General features: G+C 32.9%; 1 protein-coding gene and 1 non-coding gene across 2 annotated transcripts; one reads left to right on the forward strand and one right to left on the reverse strand.

Moving 5' to 3' along the window:
* Nucleotides 1-8,627: 8,627 nt before the first annotated feature.
* Nucleotides 8,628-13,928, reverse strand: LOC132266622 (protein CHAPERONE-LIKE PROTEIN OF POR1, chloroplastic). The gene is made up of 5 exons (XM_059767550.1): nucleotides 13,759-13,928; nucleotides 12,497-12,670; nucleotides 12,301-12,404; nucleotides 10,135-10,579; nucleotides 8,628-9,159 (listed from the first exon to the last, which is right to left on the reverse strand). Exons 2-5 carry the CDS (start codon nucleotides 12,631-12,633, stop codon nucleotides 9,009-9,011), a joined length of 837 nt encoding a protein of 278 aa, XP_059623533.1. The 5' UTR covers nucleotides 12,634-12,670; nucleotides 13,759-13,928; the 3' UTR covers nucleotides 8,628-9,008.
* Nucleotides 13,929-14,003: 75 nt separating this feature from the next.
* TRNAE-CUC (transfer RNA glutamic acid (anticodon CUC)) lies at nucleotides 14,004-14,076 on the forward strand. The gene has a single exon. It is a non-coding gene; the product is annotated as a tRNA-Glu (tRNA).
* The last annotated feature ends 5,387 nt before the right edge of the window (nucleotides 14,077-19,463 follow it).

Raw genomic sequence — 19,463 nt, forward strand, 5'->3', positions numbered from 1 at the left:
AACTGTATTTTGCTTGTATTCCATTTTAGACTTGATATATGGTATGACCATGACTTAGTCCTTGTTATATATTAATTTGGAATCATTTGAATAATTTTTGAAATCTAGAGATTTAATTAATTTAAATTAATTAAATTCTACATGATGATATCTTGCTCATCTTACACTTTTGATTTGATATATGTGATAACTATGCTATATCCTTTAATATATATTAATTTGAGATTATTTGGAGTTGATTTAAAATCTAGAGAATTTAATCATTTTTATTTAATTAAATTCTATCTAATTGTTCCATGTATTTAATTATGTTTTAGAAGTTGTTCTATGTATAAATCATGGATTTAGACTTGTTGTGTTTTCACTTGATTATGTTTTAAGCATTGAATAACATGGTTGTTATGTTTATATTCATGAGAATATATTTCTAGTATTGAATGTATTATTGACTTGTGAATTATAGATATTATTAGCCTTATAAACTTGTTGCTACAATGTCATAGAATTAGTGTTTAAAGTTTACCATGGAGGCTTGATTTAAATTGTTAGGTAGATGATATTGTATTGTACATTGTCTCATAGTAAAGACTTGACATTATATATGCCATTCTAGAATTGAAACTTTAAGGCATGGATTGTGTGGTTTCAACCTACTTGTGCATGGAAGGTGGTTTCGTGCATCATTTAATTGTGTACAAGTTGTGAACCTACTTGTTGATTTTGGATTATCTTGGGACATTGTTACAAATGACATGGCTAAAGTTTGGCTCTAGTACGGGAGATAGAGAGCTCCCTGTATTATAGTGCGCACGGGGTAGTATTCCCAACGGGTTAGTACCCGGAATAACCGTTTAGGCCTTGGTTTACTCTGAGATTTGATGTCCAAGTCTTCCACTACTTGATTTCGCATTCAGTTCCAAGTTGACAATCATGTTTAATTGTGAGTTGTGGTTATTAGCGATTTAATGTTGTTAAGTACATTTATGCATTGTGATTTTTAATGAATCATTGCAATTTTGATGTTGTTAGGTATATTTATGCTAAAATGTTCAAATGTAGCTTAAGAATGATTCTATAGATTCATTTGGAACATAGACGCTAGGTAGCATGACCCTCTTTAGTTGTTTTCATACTTTAGATTTCAAGTTGATAACTTTGAGAATCTATGTCTTGATGCATTGTATTAGAAATTTAAATTATGCCAAATGGTTATATTTAGTTATTTTTGCACTTTAGATTTCAAGTTGATAACTTTGAGAATTTATGTCTTGATGCATTGTATTAGAAATTCAAATTATGCTAAATAGTTATATTTAGTTGTTTTTGCACTTTAGATTTCAAGTTGATGGTTTTGAGAATCTATATCTTGTTGCCTTATATAACATGCTTCTATGTTATTTAAATTGCATGAATGGTGTGATTTATGCTAGAAATGATCTAACTTAGCTTAGGATGCTCCATGAGCCTCACTTTTGATATAAACGCGACCATATGTATTGATTTATATCAATTTAATGAACAGTAAAATGTTAGGTCTATGCATGATCATCTCCTACGAGTAGCTTTATGTTACTCACCCCAAAGTTACCGGGGCATTTTTCAGGTACGAAGACTTGGTTCGTGATGTTCATCACCTTTGGATGACTTGTAGTTTTGAAGTTTCCATTTCATGCAAATGTTAGCATGAATGTCATTTTATAGCCTTGTATGTCAAAATTGTGTATATTTGATTTTAAACATGTAATGTGTACACGAGTATACTCTTTATAATGTATTTGACATGTATAAGATGAGACCGGAGGCCAATGATCATCATTTTGTATCATATATAATTTTTGACTTCATGAAATATTATGAAAATATTGAAAAATGTCAAGTCATTACTTCACCATGTTTGCATCGGGTGTAGGAATTCCATTTTTATTCTTTTATAGGGTCTCATTAATCATGCATGAAGTGTGGCCAAAAGTCAAACGGTGATTTGAAACCATTTTATAATTTTAAGTTTCAAAATTCCCTTTTCATGTGCTTTTTCGCCTTTTTGGCCGTCGGAGGGTCGGATTTTACATCGGCGATATTTTTAAACCGTGGATCATTGTAGCATGTCCCAATAGGTAAGTTACGTCTGCGTGCATGGTCGTTTCTGGGAAAAACTCTTTCGTTGGTGAAATGAGCCTCCTATGGACTCATTTCACACTTTTCTTGCATAAACCGGCTTAAGGGCATTTCGAGGTTTTCTTCGGGAAATAAATTCCTGTCTCAACTCCCTCACATAGAAAATGTAATTTTAGGGGAAGTTTCTTCACGGAATTTTTTCGAAAAATGTCGTCTTGGTGTCGAAAACCGTGTTTCAATCTCATTTTTCTACTTTTTCTACTGTTTCTGCTGTTTGGGTTCAATTCTAGTTGGGTTGAACCGGTTCAGAGGGGCTGAACTAGTTTAAGGTGTGTCTTTGGTCCAGTATGGACATTCTGTCCATGTTGAACCGGTTCAAGTCTTCCAGAACCCCTTTTGCGGGTTCAGTTTTGGTCTTCTAACTTTGAACCCTCGTAACTTTTTCGTTTCAACTTGTAGTTCTGGTAGGACCACAGAGATCCATATGTATTAAATCAAGAGCTTTGGATGTGTTGATTTCTTTGGAAGGGAATGACACTTTAGTTTGTTTTCCTTGTTGACAGGCTTTGCAGAGATGATTATCACTGAATTTTAAATCAGGTAGGCCTTTCACAGCTTTTAACTTCAATATTTTGGTTAGATTTCTTAAGTGAAGATGACCTAGTCTCTTATGCCACAGTATAACTTCATCTAGAGAGGTCAAATTATAGTGAGTGGCTTCTTCAAAGACTGTGTACACATTTCCAGAGGATCTGCAAGCTGAGAATAGGACTTTTTCTCATTCAATGTCAACAGCATTACACTTCTCTTTATCAAAACACACCTTTTTCCCACTGTCACACAGTTGACTCACACTTAGAACATTGTGTTTGAGGCTTTCAACAAGTAATACCTCTTTGATCTCAGGCAATTCACCAGACTTACTCACAGTGCCAATACCAATTATCTTGGCCTTTTGATAATCTCCAAAGATAACATTTCCTCCATCAAAGTTTTTCAGAGAGACAAACTTGGAACTATCACCTGTCATGTGTCTTGAGCAACCACTGTCAACATACCATTTTTCATTAGTGTTACCAGCTTTAAAAGTTGTATACACCAACATACTTACAACATTCTTTCTCTTTGGTATCCACATCATCTTAGACTTCACAAGAGATCTTTTATCTTTGACTTTCTGAACTTGAGTTAAGTCAGACTTCTTCACATACATTTTGGTAACTTTGAAATTCTTAAAGGATGATGTGACAAAATCACTTTCATTCAACCTTAAGTTGCTGTAGGTGTTGTCTAGTTAATCATACTTTGGTCTTGAGGGTTTTATAATTGGAAATCTTGCATATACTTCACCTGAGGATGCCTTAACAAACACAGAATTATTTTGATTAAACTTAGTTGCAGTGTCACAGATATAACCAATTCCTATTTTTCCAATTTGCTTAGTGGATTGTTTCCAAATATCAGCCATCTTTAAAAATCTTTCTTCAAGAATCAGTGAGAGTTCTTCTCCACACCTTTTAGTAGACCATTGAGTGTTGGTAGCTCAAGATATCCTTGTTTTAGTGAGAGGATATCAGATTTGGTTCGAACTGGGATAGGGTTCATTTGGGATTTCACTTCCTTTGGCCTTGGGACTTCATGTGAAGTTACTAAATGATGTTTTAGGGTATTTTTTATCTCATTTGACTTGTCGGAAGTCAAATTCTTTTCTCTTAGGGTAAAATGACCATTTTACCCTTGGTTCTTCTTTTGGTAGGGTTTTGATACCCTTGTCTTCGTTTTGCTTCTGTTGAGCCTCGAAACTCCTCGAAGGGCCATTCTTGTGTCTTAGGGATGACGTACATCTCTAAGAACTTGTTTTAGTTTTACTTCCGCATTTTGGATTCGTTTCGGGTCATCACAGGACACACTGAGTTAAAAAATTCAGGGTCGTCACAAATACGAACTAAAAAAAAATGTCTCCCATGTGAAGCTATTCATAGTCATACATCAAGAAAGGAGTATGTTAATTGAGATACTAACCTCTGCGAGAAATTTACCCGAGTATGCAGTAACAAAACTTGCACTGTTTGAAGAGAAACTTTTTCACCAGAACATGAATATAGAGAAAAGAGCTAAAAAAAAAAAAAAAAATGTAAGTTTTTGGTCAAAAATTTTGTACGAAGAGAATTTTTTTCTTTTTTCACCATAATAGAAGGACTCCACAATTTTAGTGGAATTATTTGTTTAATTTTTTCATTATTAATACCTCTTTATTATAAGGTGTTTAATTTTATGTAAAACACTCAGGTTTTGGAGTCTTAACAAATCAGAAACAACTAATATATGTTGCTTTTTATTTTATTTATTTTGGTAATATATATACCAATGCCAAGTTGAAAGTCAACTTAGAAATCTTGTTTTTCTAACTTTTATGAATGAAAGAATGATTTGATTTAGTATGGAAATTTTGATTTTTTAAAATAAGAGTTTGGAGGATATTTTGGACCTAAATCATAGTTTTTAATGCATATGTGATTATTTTACTTAACTCGACCAAATTAAAAAATTAACTTTAATAATAGACGGATTTGTTATTTAAGGTTCCTAAATCTACTTGTAATATTTACTCTTAAATTTGGGTGAAAAGTGAAGATTACTTTAGAGTTGTGATTGTTTAGGAAGCTCCTTAAAGAGTTGCATTTGAAGGGGGGGGGATTTTAAAATTGTGATTGTTTAGAAAATTCCTTAAAGAATTGTAATTGTTTAGGAAACACCTTGAAGACAAGTGATGGAATTCTTATTCATAGTTGAAAACTCTATAAATAGAACTGGATTTGTGTAGAAAGGTAGAGAGGGGAAAAGATATAAGGAATGTAAAGGATTGTTGAATGTTAGTGACAGTGGGATAAATAGAGTTGGGTTTGTGTAGAAAGGTAGGGAGGGGAAAAGATGTAAGGGATGTAAAGGATTGTTGAATGGTAGTGAGGGTGGGACAATAATTTTAAGGGAGAGAAATCAAAGTGATTAGAGTAGAAAAATCAAACGTAATTAGTGTCAGAGAAAAAATCAAATATGAGTGAGGTCTTAAGGGGATGTGCAGCCACGTGGTGGGGAATGAGATTCTAACAAGCTGAAGTCAAAGAGAGTTTGAACATCCTCCTACTTACCCAAAATTGAATATATATATATTTGTATATATACTAATATAATTTATATATATTAAAAAGAGAGTATTTTTATATTTAAATTTTCTTATTGTTGTATTTTGGAGATCAAATTAGGTTCTCCACCTTTTTGTTACCTTTTGTGGCTTCGTCCGTGTAGTCATACCTGATCAAACCAAAATGGAAATGGAAGGCAAAGGATACTGAAACTAGGAGTTTTTTATTTACTGTATTTATTTTATTATTTTAATAAGGAGACTAGCTCTCTGTCATGGCTAGGAAAAAAAAAAAAAATTAGATGGAAGGAGGGGCAAGCCAAAAATTAAATCCAGGGGCACAACGTAAAAAAAAACAAAGAAAATTTTATAAACATGACAATAAATATAGATTTTTCAAATCAAAAAGTAAAGAAGAAAAATTACTTAAAATAATATGTCTCGTTTAAAAAAGATAAATAGTTAACAAAATTTTAAAAAGGAAAGAAAAATGAGAAAACTTTGAAAAGGAAAAAAATTAAACTTTGATTCAAAAAGAAGAAATTAACTTTTTTTAAAGGAAATTAAACAAATTTAAAGAGTAACAAAGAAAAGAAATACAAAATTTAAGAGATAATTTTTAAAAATAAAATTTTTAGGGGGCATTATATGAATTTTTTCACATATACATATAAAAATACATAAATCTAGTATACATATTATAGTAAGCAGGGCAGGGGCCTCAGTCATACACTTGCTCCCTTGGATAGAAGGAAGAGAAGAAAGGTAAGATGAGACATCCCTAAGGAAGAGAATGCGTATTTCTTTTTTTTTATTCGGTTGAATAGAAGAAAAGAGAATAAACAATAATTGCATTTAATTCCTCCTGCTCTTTGTTTTTCATTGCCAGCTATGATAGTATACAAAAACAAATTAAATAAGAGATTGTCTTTTATTCAAAATCCAAGACGCGCACTTGCTCAAGGTGCAAAAATTACTAGTTTTTGTGCGTTTTCTCTCCCAATATTCCAAACTATTCTGTAGCTTTTCTTGTTCTTAGATATGGGACAAGCGTAAAAAAACACTCCTAAAAGTATTATTCGCGTAACACTTTTACCCTTATTTGAAAAATTATATAAAAAAACATCCATAATCTTTTCATATTGTGCAAAAAATACCCCTCAATCAGAAATATGACATAAATTAATAATATAATACCTATTTTACCTTTTTACTCTTCCGACAATGTTCAAAAGGGTATATATGTTACTAATATCATAATATAGGGTTGTTATGTGTAACATTACCTTATATATATATTTTGAACTTTTTTGAAACTTCGAGAATTTGTAAAGGAATTATTTGAATTTTTTGAGATTTCAGTTTACTATTTTCTACTAATTTTTTTTTCTTCTTTATTTATTTATTTATTTTTTTTGTACCAACACAATTAAACAAAAAAAAAAAAAAAAATCCTAATATTAGTGTGCATTGGTTTTCAGAATTTGGAACAAATTTGTTTTCTTTAGTTTACACTTTATTTTCGTTTTTTATTTTTTATTTTTTATTTTTTATTTTTGTCTTTACTTTTCTTTTATACTTTTATTTTTATTTTATATTTTTATCTTTACTTATCCATTGCCGGCGCCCTTCAATAGTGTCATTTTCGATCATTTTACAAAATTATTTATTTTTATATATTTTATAAAATAATTTTATAATTTAAATTTGTCAAAGAAACTTATTTACACTAAATTAAAACTTTATGAATGTTATTTTTTTTTTGCACATGAGGGTGTCCTCCAATTGCATCCTTTTTGATCATTTTACACTCAAGTGCTCTGCTACACTGCAACCATCTTTATATTTGGTTGGTGCGATATTGTTTCTCGTGTGAGTTGGTTGGCAAGTTTGTTATTCTAGAATGGAAGGCATCTTTTATTGTAAGGATTTACTTTAGCCCATTTAAGGTGATAAGGCAAAGCTGACTACCAAGTCCGATAAGGAATGAGAATTCATGCATCTAAAAATTGTTAGCCACATCCATGCCAAAGGAAACTAAAGTTGATATTCTTTGGAAAAAGTTATGAGCGTAAGATGGCACAAAACAAAACTTAACTTCAATGATTAGAAGGCTTGTCAATTTGTGAACCTCTCGTTGTGATTAGAGAATAAACTTGTGTACCCTATAATTGTTACATAATGGAAGTTAAAATCCTAATTTGTACCCTATAATTGTATCATCGTGGTGACTAGAGAATAAACTTGTGTACCCTATAATTGTTACATAATGAAAGTTAAAATCATACTTGTGTATAGGGATGGCAACGGGGACGGGTTTGGGCGGGTGTACCTTTCCCTGCCCCCGCAACCGTTTAAAAATCCCGCCCCCGTCCCCATCCAAAACTGTAAAAACGGGAGAACTTTCTATCCCATCTCCGTAACCGTTAAACATTTTTATCCCCACGGGTACCCGCCCCGCCCCGTTTAAGACCACAACTTATTTATTGTTAAAATAAATTTGCTCGTTTTTTTCCCCTCATCTTCAATTCTTCATCATTGCAAGTTCCCTTTTAATGAAATTCATTTGTTACTTTAATATTGTTATATAAGATACTTAATATATAGTGGGATATATATATATATATATATATACACTTAAGTAATTTGCTATCTAAACGGGGCGGGGCGGTGCGGGGCAACCTCCCCAGCCCCCGCACCAAACCCGCGCGGATTTTTATTACATCAAATCATCCCCGCCCAAATAAGCAAAACGGTTCCCCAAAACAGCCAAAAACGAGACGGGGTGGGGCGGGTAACAACGGGAGCAAGTCAAATTGCCATCCCTACTTGTGTACCCTATAATTGTAGCCTCGTAATTTTTTTCCCCTTTGCAAATTTTTTCCACCGTGTATCTTAATTTTACTTATGAATGATGATTTATTGTTATTATTTGCTTGTGCTTAGTTGATTGGAAACATGTCCTATTTTAATCGCACAAAGACTGTTTTAATCACACAAAAACGTGAAAAAATTATTGCTGCATGTTGTTGTTTCTGTTCTTTACCCAACAGCCTGCCCTGCAGCTTTCAACAACCACCCATCCATCGTTCATGGATTGTCTGCAAGATACATGATTTGGTTTGTGTGTGTGCGTGTGTGTGAGAGAGAGAGAGAGAGAGAGAATCGGTCATTGGCTAGAGCACTGGTTTATTCAATTTGGGGAACAAACCTCTCTAGGCTGCCTGCAGATGGGATTATAGCAAAATAAGCTCCATCCAGGCTGTTGGTCTTGTTTTGATCACCTTCTCTTTTGACCAACACTAAAAATAGAACCAAAAACTCAATTAAATGACATGCCAGCACTTAACCCTCTGCTCCAGCAACCGTGTTACTCAATAAAATATCTCCCTCATTAAAAAAATTAAAGTAAAATATTTATCAGGAAAAAAAAAAAAGAGAGAGAGTAAAATAAGACATGCATGTCACAAACCCATAAACATATATGAGTTGTATATGTACTCCCCATTCCAGTTCTAGAGTATTTAACAGGCACGATCCATTCTCCAACGAAGCAGGCACTCTTCTTCAACTTGACTCATTCTGATTTAGATATCCGTCACAAAAATCAACTGATGACAACTAGAAAGTGTTCTCACTGCGATTGGGACCGTCACACAGCTCTCTATCTAAATCGATATATTGAAGAAAATATACCAAAGAACACTGTTTTATTCGCTGATATAATTGAGGCCTTGCAAGAAAACTGGCACTATATCAAATAAGTAGAAGAAACCCACAAAAGCACGTAGGTTATCAACGAAGTTGACACTTCTAAACTCCTTAGTCCTGTAAGGATAGGTGGGACAACAGATACCATCAAGAAGGTTCCTATTAGCCATGAAAGAATGAAAGATCCAGCCCTGCAAATGGTAACAAATTGAGATTAGATAATAAGCATTTGCTGCTCTGAAAGTACAAGCCCAGACAGCATTATTTATGCTGGGGAAAGGAAGGGCGAAAAGCATAAACAATCATTCAAACTATTTAAATAACTTTCGAATTATTCATGATGCTTGCAACATGCATAAATAATGTCAATAATGGCTTTAAGAATCATTAATGCTCGGATGTGATCCAAAAACTTCTTATATAAGGAAATTTTCTGCCAGTGCCATGAATAATATTCATTTCAGGAGAATGCTTCTTAACATAGGGGTGATTCATTCACTGATCTGTTTGTTCCTTGAACATCCAATTGAGTTACATGATGCAGATGGGTAGGCAGAGGCATGAAGATGGACAGCTAGCAGTTTTCGAGGTAAATCGCTATTCATTATTATTGGTAGATTGGCTTTGGTTATGCTACTTGCTACATTTGCAAAGAAACAAATGGGATAATGTTTTGTAATGGGCACAAAGATATAATTGTTGAGTAATGGGTATAAAGATGTTTCCTCCATACAACTACTGTTGCTAATTCCATTCAGAGCCACATGAGAGCTGTTCGGGGATTTAAGATATCATATCAATATCTGTTTCTGCAATGTTCATGGAACTAAGTGGAAGGCATATTCTTGTAGTATATGAAATTGTACCCAAAAAAAAAGTGTGCCATAGAGGAGATTGTAGATGGTGATTATACGAGTCTACGCCTCCTAGGTGGCAGTTTAATTGATTCCATATGTTCATAGTTGATGATTTTGGAATTTATTAGCAGAAAAGTAGGGTTATGCACCTCTTCTTGAGGACAGAGGGAAAAAAAATGCAGCTCTCGATAACAGAGGGAAAAAAATGCACCTCTTGATCTTGTAAATATTGCCTACTCTTTTTTAATAAAATATTCTTGCCCAACAAAAGAAAGAGGAGGCAGGGGATACCAGTATCATGAAACTTACCCGTATAGGAAGGCTCGCATTTTGCTTTTCAGCCGATTATATATGAAATATATCGTAGCCATCAGGGATATAGCCACCTGAAGGGTTGGGCCTTCCTCCGTTGGAAAGAGAACAGTGAGAGCTCCAAGTACAACAAAGGATACAGAAGTTGTTATAATAAATTTTGTAGCTGGAGTCCGGAACCTGTTCATGACAGCCTGCACAGCACGGGATTGGGTCACAGCCCTGACCTTTTTCTTGATGTCAATTTTTGGGTTCTTCCTTTCATAAAACTTTTGCATGATAATTTTGTCATGTGCAGATTCAATAGCATCCACACTCGGCTTGTGCCCTGCATATCTATGAATTAGGAAATTCCTTGCAGCTTGAATTTCATCTTCAGAAGCTTCCCTGCTGATTCCAAGTCGTTTATAGGGGTCCCTTACATTGATTCTAGGAAAGACAGCTGTACTTGAGGGAAAAATTAAATAGTTCAGATATTGATGAATGCTGATTTGTGAGAAAGAACATGTTACAGTAACTAGGACAGGAAAAAACTAACTAGAATATAAATAAAACGGTTTGACATACATACTGTGTTTGAATTCCCAAAAAAAAAAAAGTGTATAAATTCACAAAAATGTAAGGTTAAAAAAATTAATAAGTGAGGTAAGACTCTTGATCTGGTGATTGCCGCTCTTGGAAGATCGTGGTCGGAGAAAGCTAGGGCAGATTACTAAAGAGAAAGCTGCATTTATGGCAGCATCAAGTGCTTGCCGTGATCCTCTTCTCCTTATCCTTTGTCCTTTCATTTTGTCTTCTTTTTATTTGGATCGTCTATTCTTTCTAAATTGTGTTTTGAAAATATATTTGGGGAAATGACCCATACTTATAGGTGTACTTTGAACGTTTCTCGGTCCTCTGATCAAGATCATGTTTACCTCGCCTCTACATGAGACACAGAACATGATATAAGCAGCTAATCATACCTCAACTAACAATTGACTTAAGCCACCAAATCTGGGAACCCACATGTCCTAGGTGAATTATGATACGACATCCTTTAGCTACATCATAATTGAGATGATCGCAAAACACAGTGCATAAACTACATCATAATCATCAAAGCCATAATGTGCATAACATGAGGATCTCCAATCTCCTAGAGTATTTTTCAGACTCGGGCAAGTGTACCAGTTCGAGTAATCCTTTGAGAAACATGAAGCATGAAAACAACATGCTTCTATGGCGGTTGAGTCCATATGAAGGAGATTGACACTTCGGTTTTTAGATCGCCACATATAATCATTCCCACAAGGATCCTTTAATATCTGGCAACATGGTATCAAAGCTCTAAGGTAGCATATTTCAAACTCTAAGTGGTCCATGTGGCCTATGGAAAACCCTATATATATTAAAGAGATCAAGATTTGTGCACGAGTAATTGACATGCTATTATAGGTCAGCTTCTTTGTACTATGAAGAACATCTAATTTAGAGTTAGAAAATAAAAAAGAAGGGTCAAATTTTTTGGTGCTCTATTTTTTTTTAGCTTTGGTAGGTTGCTTGGGGATGGGGTGCTTAGGCATTTCGGGAAGGTTCCACCACCTAAGCAGTTGCCCAAGAACTTGGAGTGGAGCCACCCTTAGCAAAACTGTTCTATATACAGAAGGCTGCATATGTGACAGATTCCGTAGGCCCCAAGCCCACAAGGAACGACAGTCTCTGAGCTAATACCAAAGCACTCATCAAGTCGGTCATTTAAGCCAATTCAGTTTAAGATTAATCAGTTGATAATTCCTCGGGAATTTTCTTTATCATTTCTTAGTGGATATCACTATGATCCACATAGAAATAAAAAGTTGTTAAATCCCAAATAACAAATTTGATGAACCTAAATAAAATAAAAAAAAAATTTCCTATTGAAGAAAGTGACTAATCATCATCAAAATACTCATCTTGACCTTTCAGAAAATTAAGATGGTCAAGACTCAAGAAATTTCTTAAATTGTAATTTCCTTTAACAAAATGACCTCTAAAAAAAAGATGCAAAGTTGTATGCCTTCATATAACTATACCTTTCCAATAGTGCACCACAAAATGTATTATCTCTCTCAGAAACACAAGATATAAAGGGATACAGTCATCAATTAATCAACAACAAAAAATGCAGAAAGTAAATATTACCAGTTGAGTCGTTTGTAGCATCTCCAAAGGACGCATCCATTGCACACTTAACCAAAGGAGTTCTTTGTATCATACATCTCTTTGTAGACTCGGTCCAGTTATTTCTACAGAAGATCACAATGTGCAAAAACCAATCATAACAAGTATGATAACCATACAAGACCTTCCTTATTGGAGACAATCAATGTGTATATACCTTTTTAGATGGACCGAATCTCCAAATTTCCCAATACTAGAAAAAACAGAAACGCGTTTGAAAGGTGACCCTGGGCCTCGATAAGGTACATGGAGGCAATATGTTGATGAAATACCAGTCAATCCAGACAAAGTCATCTTTACAATATCTCAAAGCTATTATCTAACTCCTATCCTGCATGCAATATAAATAATAACCAATCATAGACTGCAACGGATAAACAAATTCAACCTTATAGAATTTAGAAGAAATACACTTGAATAACTTCTAAAACATCAAAAGATATAATTATTCAAAGTAATCAGTCATGTCGATTGAAGTGTCTGGCGAATGGCATCTCAGTTTGTTTGAATAGTAAAAATGTACCAATGGAAGGGGTCCCTGTCTAGTAATGCATGGAAAAATGAAAATTAAAGACCAAATATAAAGCTGGAACTGAACCAGATATGCCAAACATCAAATCCTTTTTCTTTTTTTTTTTTGATAAGTACCAAACATCACATCAAATCCTTTTGGATGGTAAAAATTGAACTGTTGCCCTTCAAATCTCCTATGGGGGACCACTGCATAAATCCAACAGGCCCTAATCCGTGCATGCAACACCTCTAGACTTCAAGCAAACCATCAAATAATTTTGCTTTCAGGCTCTGTTAACGAGCAATTGGCCAATGCACACAAAGCAGCTAAGTTCCACAGTTCATCCAATGCAAAACTATCATAATCAATGCGAAATCCATATTCCCAATACACATTTTCATCAACCCAATTAATATTTCAACAAGTGGGAAATTAAAGAACTTCCAAATTTTTTTTTTTTAAAAAAAAAAAAAAGAGAGAGAGAGAGAGAGGAGAGGAAAGCAACCTTGCAACATCCTCAATTTTAATCATAAATTATACTCTGCCCAAAGCCATCTTTTCTTTTCTTTTTTTCTTCTTCTTTTAATCTTTAAAAAATAAAATGAAAACAGCAAAAAGACTAGTAGAACAATTAGGGCAAAAGCTAATTTCTATCAAGTACTGAGTTTTTTCTATTATTCAGTAATAATCAAATGCAGTCCAAATCCACTTCTAAGAATTAGCTAAACAGATTCTTCGTATGAAGCACAAAAACGATGTCTAGAATTCAGAGAATGAATACACAGAAGTAATTCATATTCAGTACTATCCGTTGAAGTGGTAAACCAATCTCCAAATACGTGTGTATATGTATATATATGTGCATATATAATGTTGTATAAAGTAATAAAAATAGAAAAAAGCACCTGAAGATGAAGATAACAAAGGGTTTCAATGGTTTTAGGTATTCGTTGAGCGGCGTGTAGAAACGGAAAGTGAATCAGCGCAGTGAGGCTTCTCGCCGAATAGCTAACACTCGGTTTAGAGAGAGGAGAGAGAAAGAAAGACACAGAGGGTGTGTGTGCGTTTTTACCATAAACCCAGAAGAGAGGGTAAGATAAAATTGGAAATAGTTATTTCTTATAATTTTTTTATTAAAACGCTTGCAACTTCCGTTGTAGTCTAGGTGGTTAGGATACTCGGCTCTCACCCGAGAGACCCGGGTTCAAGTCCCGGCAACGGAAAATCATTTTTGACTTTTATTATTATTATTTTTTGTTTAATTGAGAGCTTGAAATTATAATTAAAAAATATTATTTAAGAACTAGGAGTACCTTCCTTTTTTTTTGATTAATTGAGAGCTCGAAATTATAATTAAAAAATATTATTTAATAACTAGGAGTACCTTTGTCCTTTGTCTTCTTCAAAGTCATTATTAGAAGCCAATATTGTTTTTTATTAAGATTTAGAATATTTTCAGTTTTCATTTTTATTTTTTTATTGACATGAAACCTTTTAATCTAGCCATTTTTTGTATATTAAATCACAATACACACAATCTCTCACAAATCACGTATGTTGATTAAGTCAGAGTATTTATATGTCATGTGAAAGTTAAATCGAGAACGTTCGAACATACCGTTTATTCTATGTAATTCTTTTACTCTGTACTACTCGACGTTGATCATATTTTAAGTCATTTGTTGAAAAAAAAAAAAAAGTGAGCATTTTAATATCTTTTTATTGTCTTCACTAAAAGTCAATAAAAATAAAAATAAAAAAGTCATGACAAATAGTCCAAGAACAAGACTATATATCCTTTTCCAAATAGAAAATCTGAATTATAAATAAGGGAGTTAGACACAATTAGATTATCTAATCATTATAGTCATTGAATTAATAGTTAATTACAGACGCTTCGATAGCCTAATGAGTTAGTGCATCGAGTAAATTTTGGAGTGTCAGGTTTGACTCTAGATTTACTAAAAATGTAAAAAGGTTAAGCAAGAAAAGCCAAGTTTTGAGTTTTATTTATGTATAATCAAACTTAAAAAAAAAAAAGTGGAATAGTTTATTTATCTATAATTTATTTATTTTTCTCGAATAATAATTAATTATTTAAAAAAACTGGATAAAATGAACCGAATATGATTTGAAGAGAATCCATATTTTAGTTCCACTTCAATCATTCAAATAAATGGGAATGCATTCAACTCTCTTAACCAGTGCATCGTTTTTCCTAAGGTTTACTTTTCTAGAAGAAACACTTCGAACACTTGATTTAGATTATCATCTATAACATGTTAATTTTTTTTTTTTTTTTTTTTTTTTTTTAAGTTTATGAACACGTTCAAATTGTGTTGAATACATGCTTCTAATTGACTAGAATTACTTATTCAACACCCATCTTCATTGGTTACATGCTTCTAATTGACCAAGAAGTATTCAATCAACAGTGAACACCCATCTCCATATGATAAAATAATAAAAAAACAAACACATTTAAGGTTAAGGGTAAAAAATCCCCTTACACATAGGGTTTATATAAAATTAGTTCTTATGTTTTTGAAAATGTGCATGTTAGTTTATAAAATTTTAAAAAAGTGTAAATAAGTCCCTCTGACCACTTTTTGACAAAAACTAAATATGAAAATTCTATTGTACCCTTTTGATTCCCATTTGCCCCTCACCCATTAATACATTAAACGGCTCGGCTCGCCGAAAATGTGACCGGATTCTCGCCGAAAAATTCACTGGAATCAGATTTTCGACTGAGAAGACGTGTGGGGATCGTGACAGCTTGTGAGATCTACGCACAGAATTTCAGGTGGTGCGTGTAGGCACGTGTAATGTTGTCTGTGACTTTTACTTGCAGCTTCATGTTCGTCTTGGTCTTGTGGACCTTATTCTGCGATAAAAATGTGTCCGTCTCAGTTTTGTGGACATCTCTCTGCAACTCTCTCTGTATATATATATATGTGTATGTATAATCTTACAGCCAAGGAAGAGCTTTGGGTTTATGAGGGTTGAATTGATATGAATAGAGGCGAATTGAGAAGAAGCAATTGCTGACAATAATCAATTATAAAAGAAGAAAAAGAAGAATGTCATGTCTGCAAACAAAGCTCTTGACGAGACTATTGTGATTAGAGACCCACCATAGATCCACGACGCCATGCAATACTCTCTCCTCGCCAGTGCCATACGCAGCATGTCGTTATTTTGCATTGCCGCTTGCGGTGAGGAATCGAACGCCATTCCCACTGCTTGTGCACAGATTCGCAAATCTATGCAATACTCTCACCTCGCCGAAAAATAGGTTTTCTTCTACCTCACTTGAACACAACGCAAAATCCCTTTATTTTTGCCACGAACAAACCCACTGAGCTTTTGTTGTACCAATTTGAAGACCAGGATTGCAATTAAACTTGATATTAAGCATCTACATACCACATCATGCCCTAATCAAACTAATCTTGATAATCACAATTACTGTGGAACCAAAACCCAAATATAATGAAGAGAGAAGAGAAATGCCCTGTATTTATAATTATTAATTTATTCAAGTGAGGGTATTATAGATATTTTATAACACACAGGGACCTATTTGCACCAAATTGATAGTATATAGGGATTTTTTTACCACACAAGGACCATTTTACACTATATCGATAATAGAGAGGGGTTTTTTGCACTTAACCCATACATTTATCACAGATTTTCTATTACCAAAAAAACATGTAATGGGTTTGTACTTCGCAATTCGATCAAAAAATTTAAGTTATTAGGTGGAGTTAACATACCCAATTCATATATACCAGTCACTATTTCATTTGGATTCGATATTGGACAAACTCTCCCTTGTTGCATTCTTTTCTTGCGTTCGAGTCACCCTGTCTACTCGAGTAGCCACCTAAATATTTTTCGGGTCAGACACTTAGCGTAATATCGGATAAAAAATGAGTTTAAACCAACTATAACAAGTGAGTATTTCGCAATTCGATACAAAATCATACCAGAGAAGGCAATGTGAGAAAACATAATGAAATTAGGAAGATAATTCACGTTACCAATTACTCCTAGGTACATTGGTTTGAGACACAGGCAATCACGATTATACGATTTGACTTGAATTTCACTTTTCAAATAAAATTATATAATAATCATTATTGGCAAGTACGTGAAATAAATGTCTTAATGTCGTCTAACAAAAGTATTGATTGGGACCTGATTGTAATTTTCTTTAGCAATCGGAAAGTTGTAATTTTCTTTAAACTCATGAATTATCAAATTTAGTTATAAAATATCTCATTGACTATTGTTCTTTAAATGATCATAATACCCTTTTTATTAAATTACAGTTAATTTATTTTTTTTGTTAAAATAAATTATAAAAAAATTCATATTAATTTGATGAAATATTTTACATTTAATTTGCATAATTTTTTCTTTATTTTGAAATTAATTATTTAAATAAAAATCTTAAGTAGAAAATTTTGAAATAATTTAAGTAATTTCTTAATTTTTCATGAATATATTGCATAAAAAATAAGATATTTTTTATTTGCATAATTTATTAATTTTTCACGAATATTGTATGAAAAAGAAGGAATTTTTTTACACTATTTGTTTTAAAGTGAGTATAATAGGTTTTATTATAATAAGTTAATCATTTCAGAAAATGGTAGTTACTAATCTATTTATTATTTTTTATTTTTATGATAAATTGATACTAATTATAAAATTAAGGTAAATGGTATAATTAATTTTTAAATAAGAGAAAATATAATAAAAAATAATTTAATAAGAAATGACAATTTTAATAAGAAAGGGTAAAATAGTATTTTGTGATAAATTTGTCCTTAATTGTAACAAATTAATAGTTCAGGAGGCAATATTTAATTCAGGAGTTTATTTACAAAAAAGCAATAGTTTAAGGTATAATTCTCTAGCTTTGGGTTACGATAGAGATGGTGCCTTTTTCTATTAAAAGTGCACATCACCTTGTTGAAGCTTGGTTTTTGAATTTGAGAGTTTGGTCAAGAGAGAGGAATTGGATCCAAAGATAAGTCACCAGCCAAATTGAGAAGAGGCTATGGAAAATCCAAAGAACGGAAAAGTAATGCACTTCTTGTGGCGTTGTTAGCATAATAGGAAATGACTATTCTATCATTGGTCGGGTATTATGTTCTTGGTACCTCCGGAGTACCCAATACCTGTCCGGCCTGGTGAATGCTATGGTGTTGCGTATGTAGAGCCTATAGAGCATAAGTTCCATCGATGTCCCCAAGCTGTTCTATCATGGAAAATGTGTCCGTTTGGCATTGACATGGTCTGTGTGGTGGCATACCTTTTTGAGCAATGGAAGGAGGATGTTCGTGTCAAATTTTTATTGTTTTTAAGTTGGTATATTATTGAACAATTGAATGAGTCTCACGTCAATTGGTAAAAGAAAAAAATTCTAGAATTTATGGGAGTAACGGTCACTTTACTTAATGAGTTAACTTTTTGAGTTGGATACTTTTAACTAAACAACTGATCCCTCAGCGGATCGGAACATTTTATTTGTGAGAGAGCCTTGCACGAAGGGAAATTTGGGAGTTAATATTGGGGAAGAGAATCTTTTGCTACAAGGAATAGTATTTCTATGAAGATTGAGAGTGATTGGCCTGCCTGGCATTTACATGAAAGCTCAAAAGGATTGTATTTATCCTCCTCCATTTTAATGAATTTTGATTGTTTGGGCCAAATTTAAAAACAGAAAAGTGTTTGTAAGAAATAATAATAACCATATAATAGTTTTACGAATTAAGTTTGGGGAAGAGGAAGTATCTAATATTACTTGGTATTATGTCAACCAATGTTGAATTGCTATTTTGTATTGATGTAAGACTGTTTTAGTAGGTTTTATATTATTTTTATTTTTGTATAATTTTTAGGGAGTTTAATTTTAAGTTTTACATTTCCTTCTACAATTAATTTCTTTATATTTTTAATTTACTTTAATTAAGTAGTTTCTTTTATGTCATTAATAGGGTTTTATTTATTATAAAAACATATAAGATTAACCATTAAAATATTATATTTCTTTTGTGATATTTTTTTTCTTTGTACTTTCAATGTATCTTATCTTGTAGAGAGAAGATCGTTGCTTCTGCTGCATCATCTATTATTAAGAAAATTGAAGAGTTTTCATTGATCAAACACTTGCATATGCATAGTAGACACAAGGTGATATTGAATACTGTGTATGTGCCTCTGTGTATGTATATATATATATAGATCATATACCCCTATTATATATATACATACATACATGTATAAGAGAAAGAGAAAGAGAAAAATAGGGGAATATGATGATATGAAATTGTGATTTTATTTAATTTGACAGAGGTTGTTTAGAAAAGTAATTTGCCATAATAAATGGGTGCAATGCAAAGTAAACGATGATGGGCCTGGCATGGGGACATGGGTTGTGTTGTGTCTACTCAACTGGATACCCGGAAGATGTGAAATGTAGCGGTTATAAACTCATCATAATATCACAGTAAACCCCATTCAAACTTTTATTTATTTATTTTTTGGTCCCTATGACTGCAGACAAAAGTTGAATGTGAGTCGAGAGAGAGAG

This window comes from Cornus florida, unplaced genomic scaffold (genome assembly GCF_030987335.1).
Source record: "Cornus florida cultivar Cherokee Brave unplaced genomic scaffold, ASM3098733v1 CherokeeBrave_3.0.0_Hap2_Chr07, whole genome shotgun sequence".
In the NCBI taxonomy this organism is placed as follows: Eukaryota; Viridiplantae; Streptophyta; class Magnoliopsida; order Cornales; family Cornaceae; genus Cornus; species Cornus florida.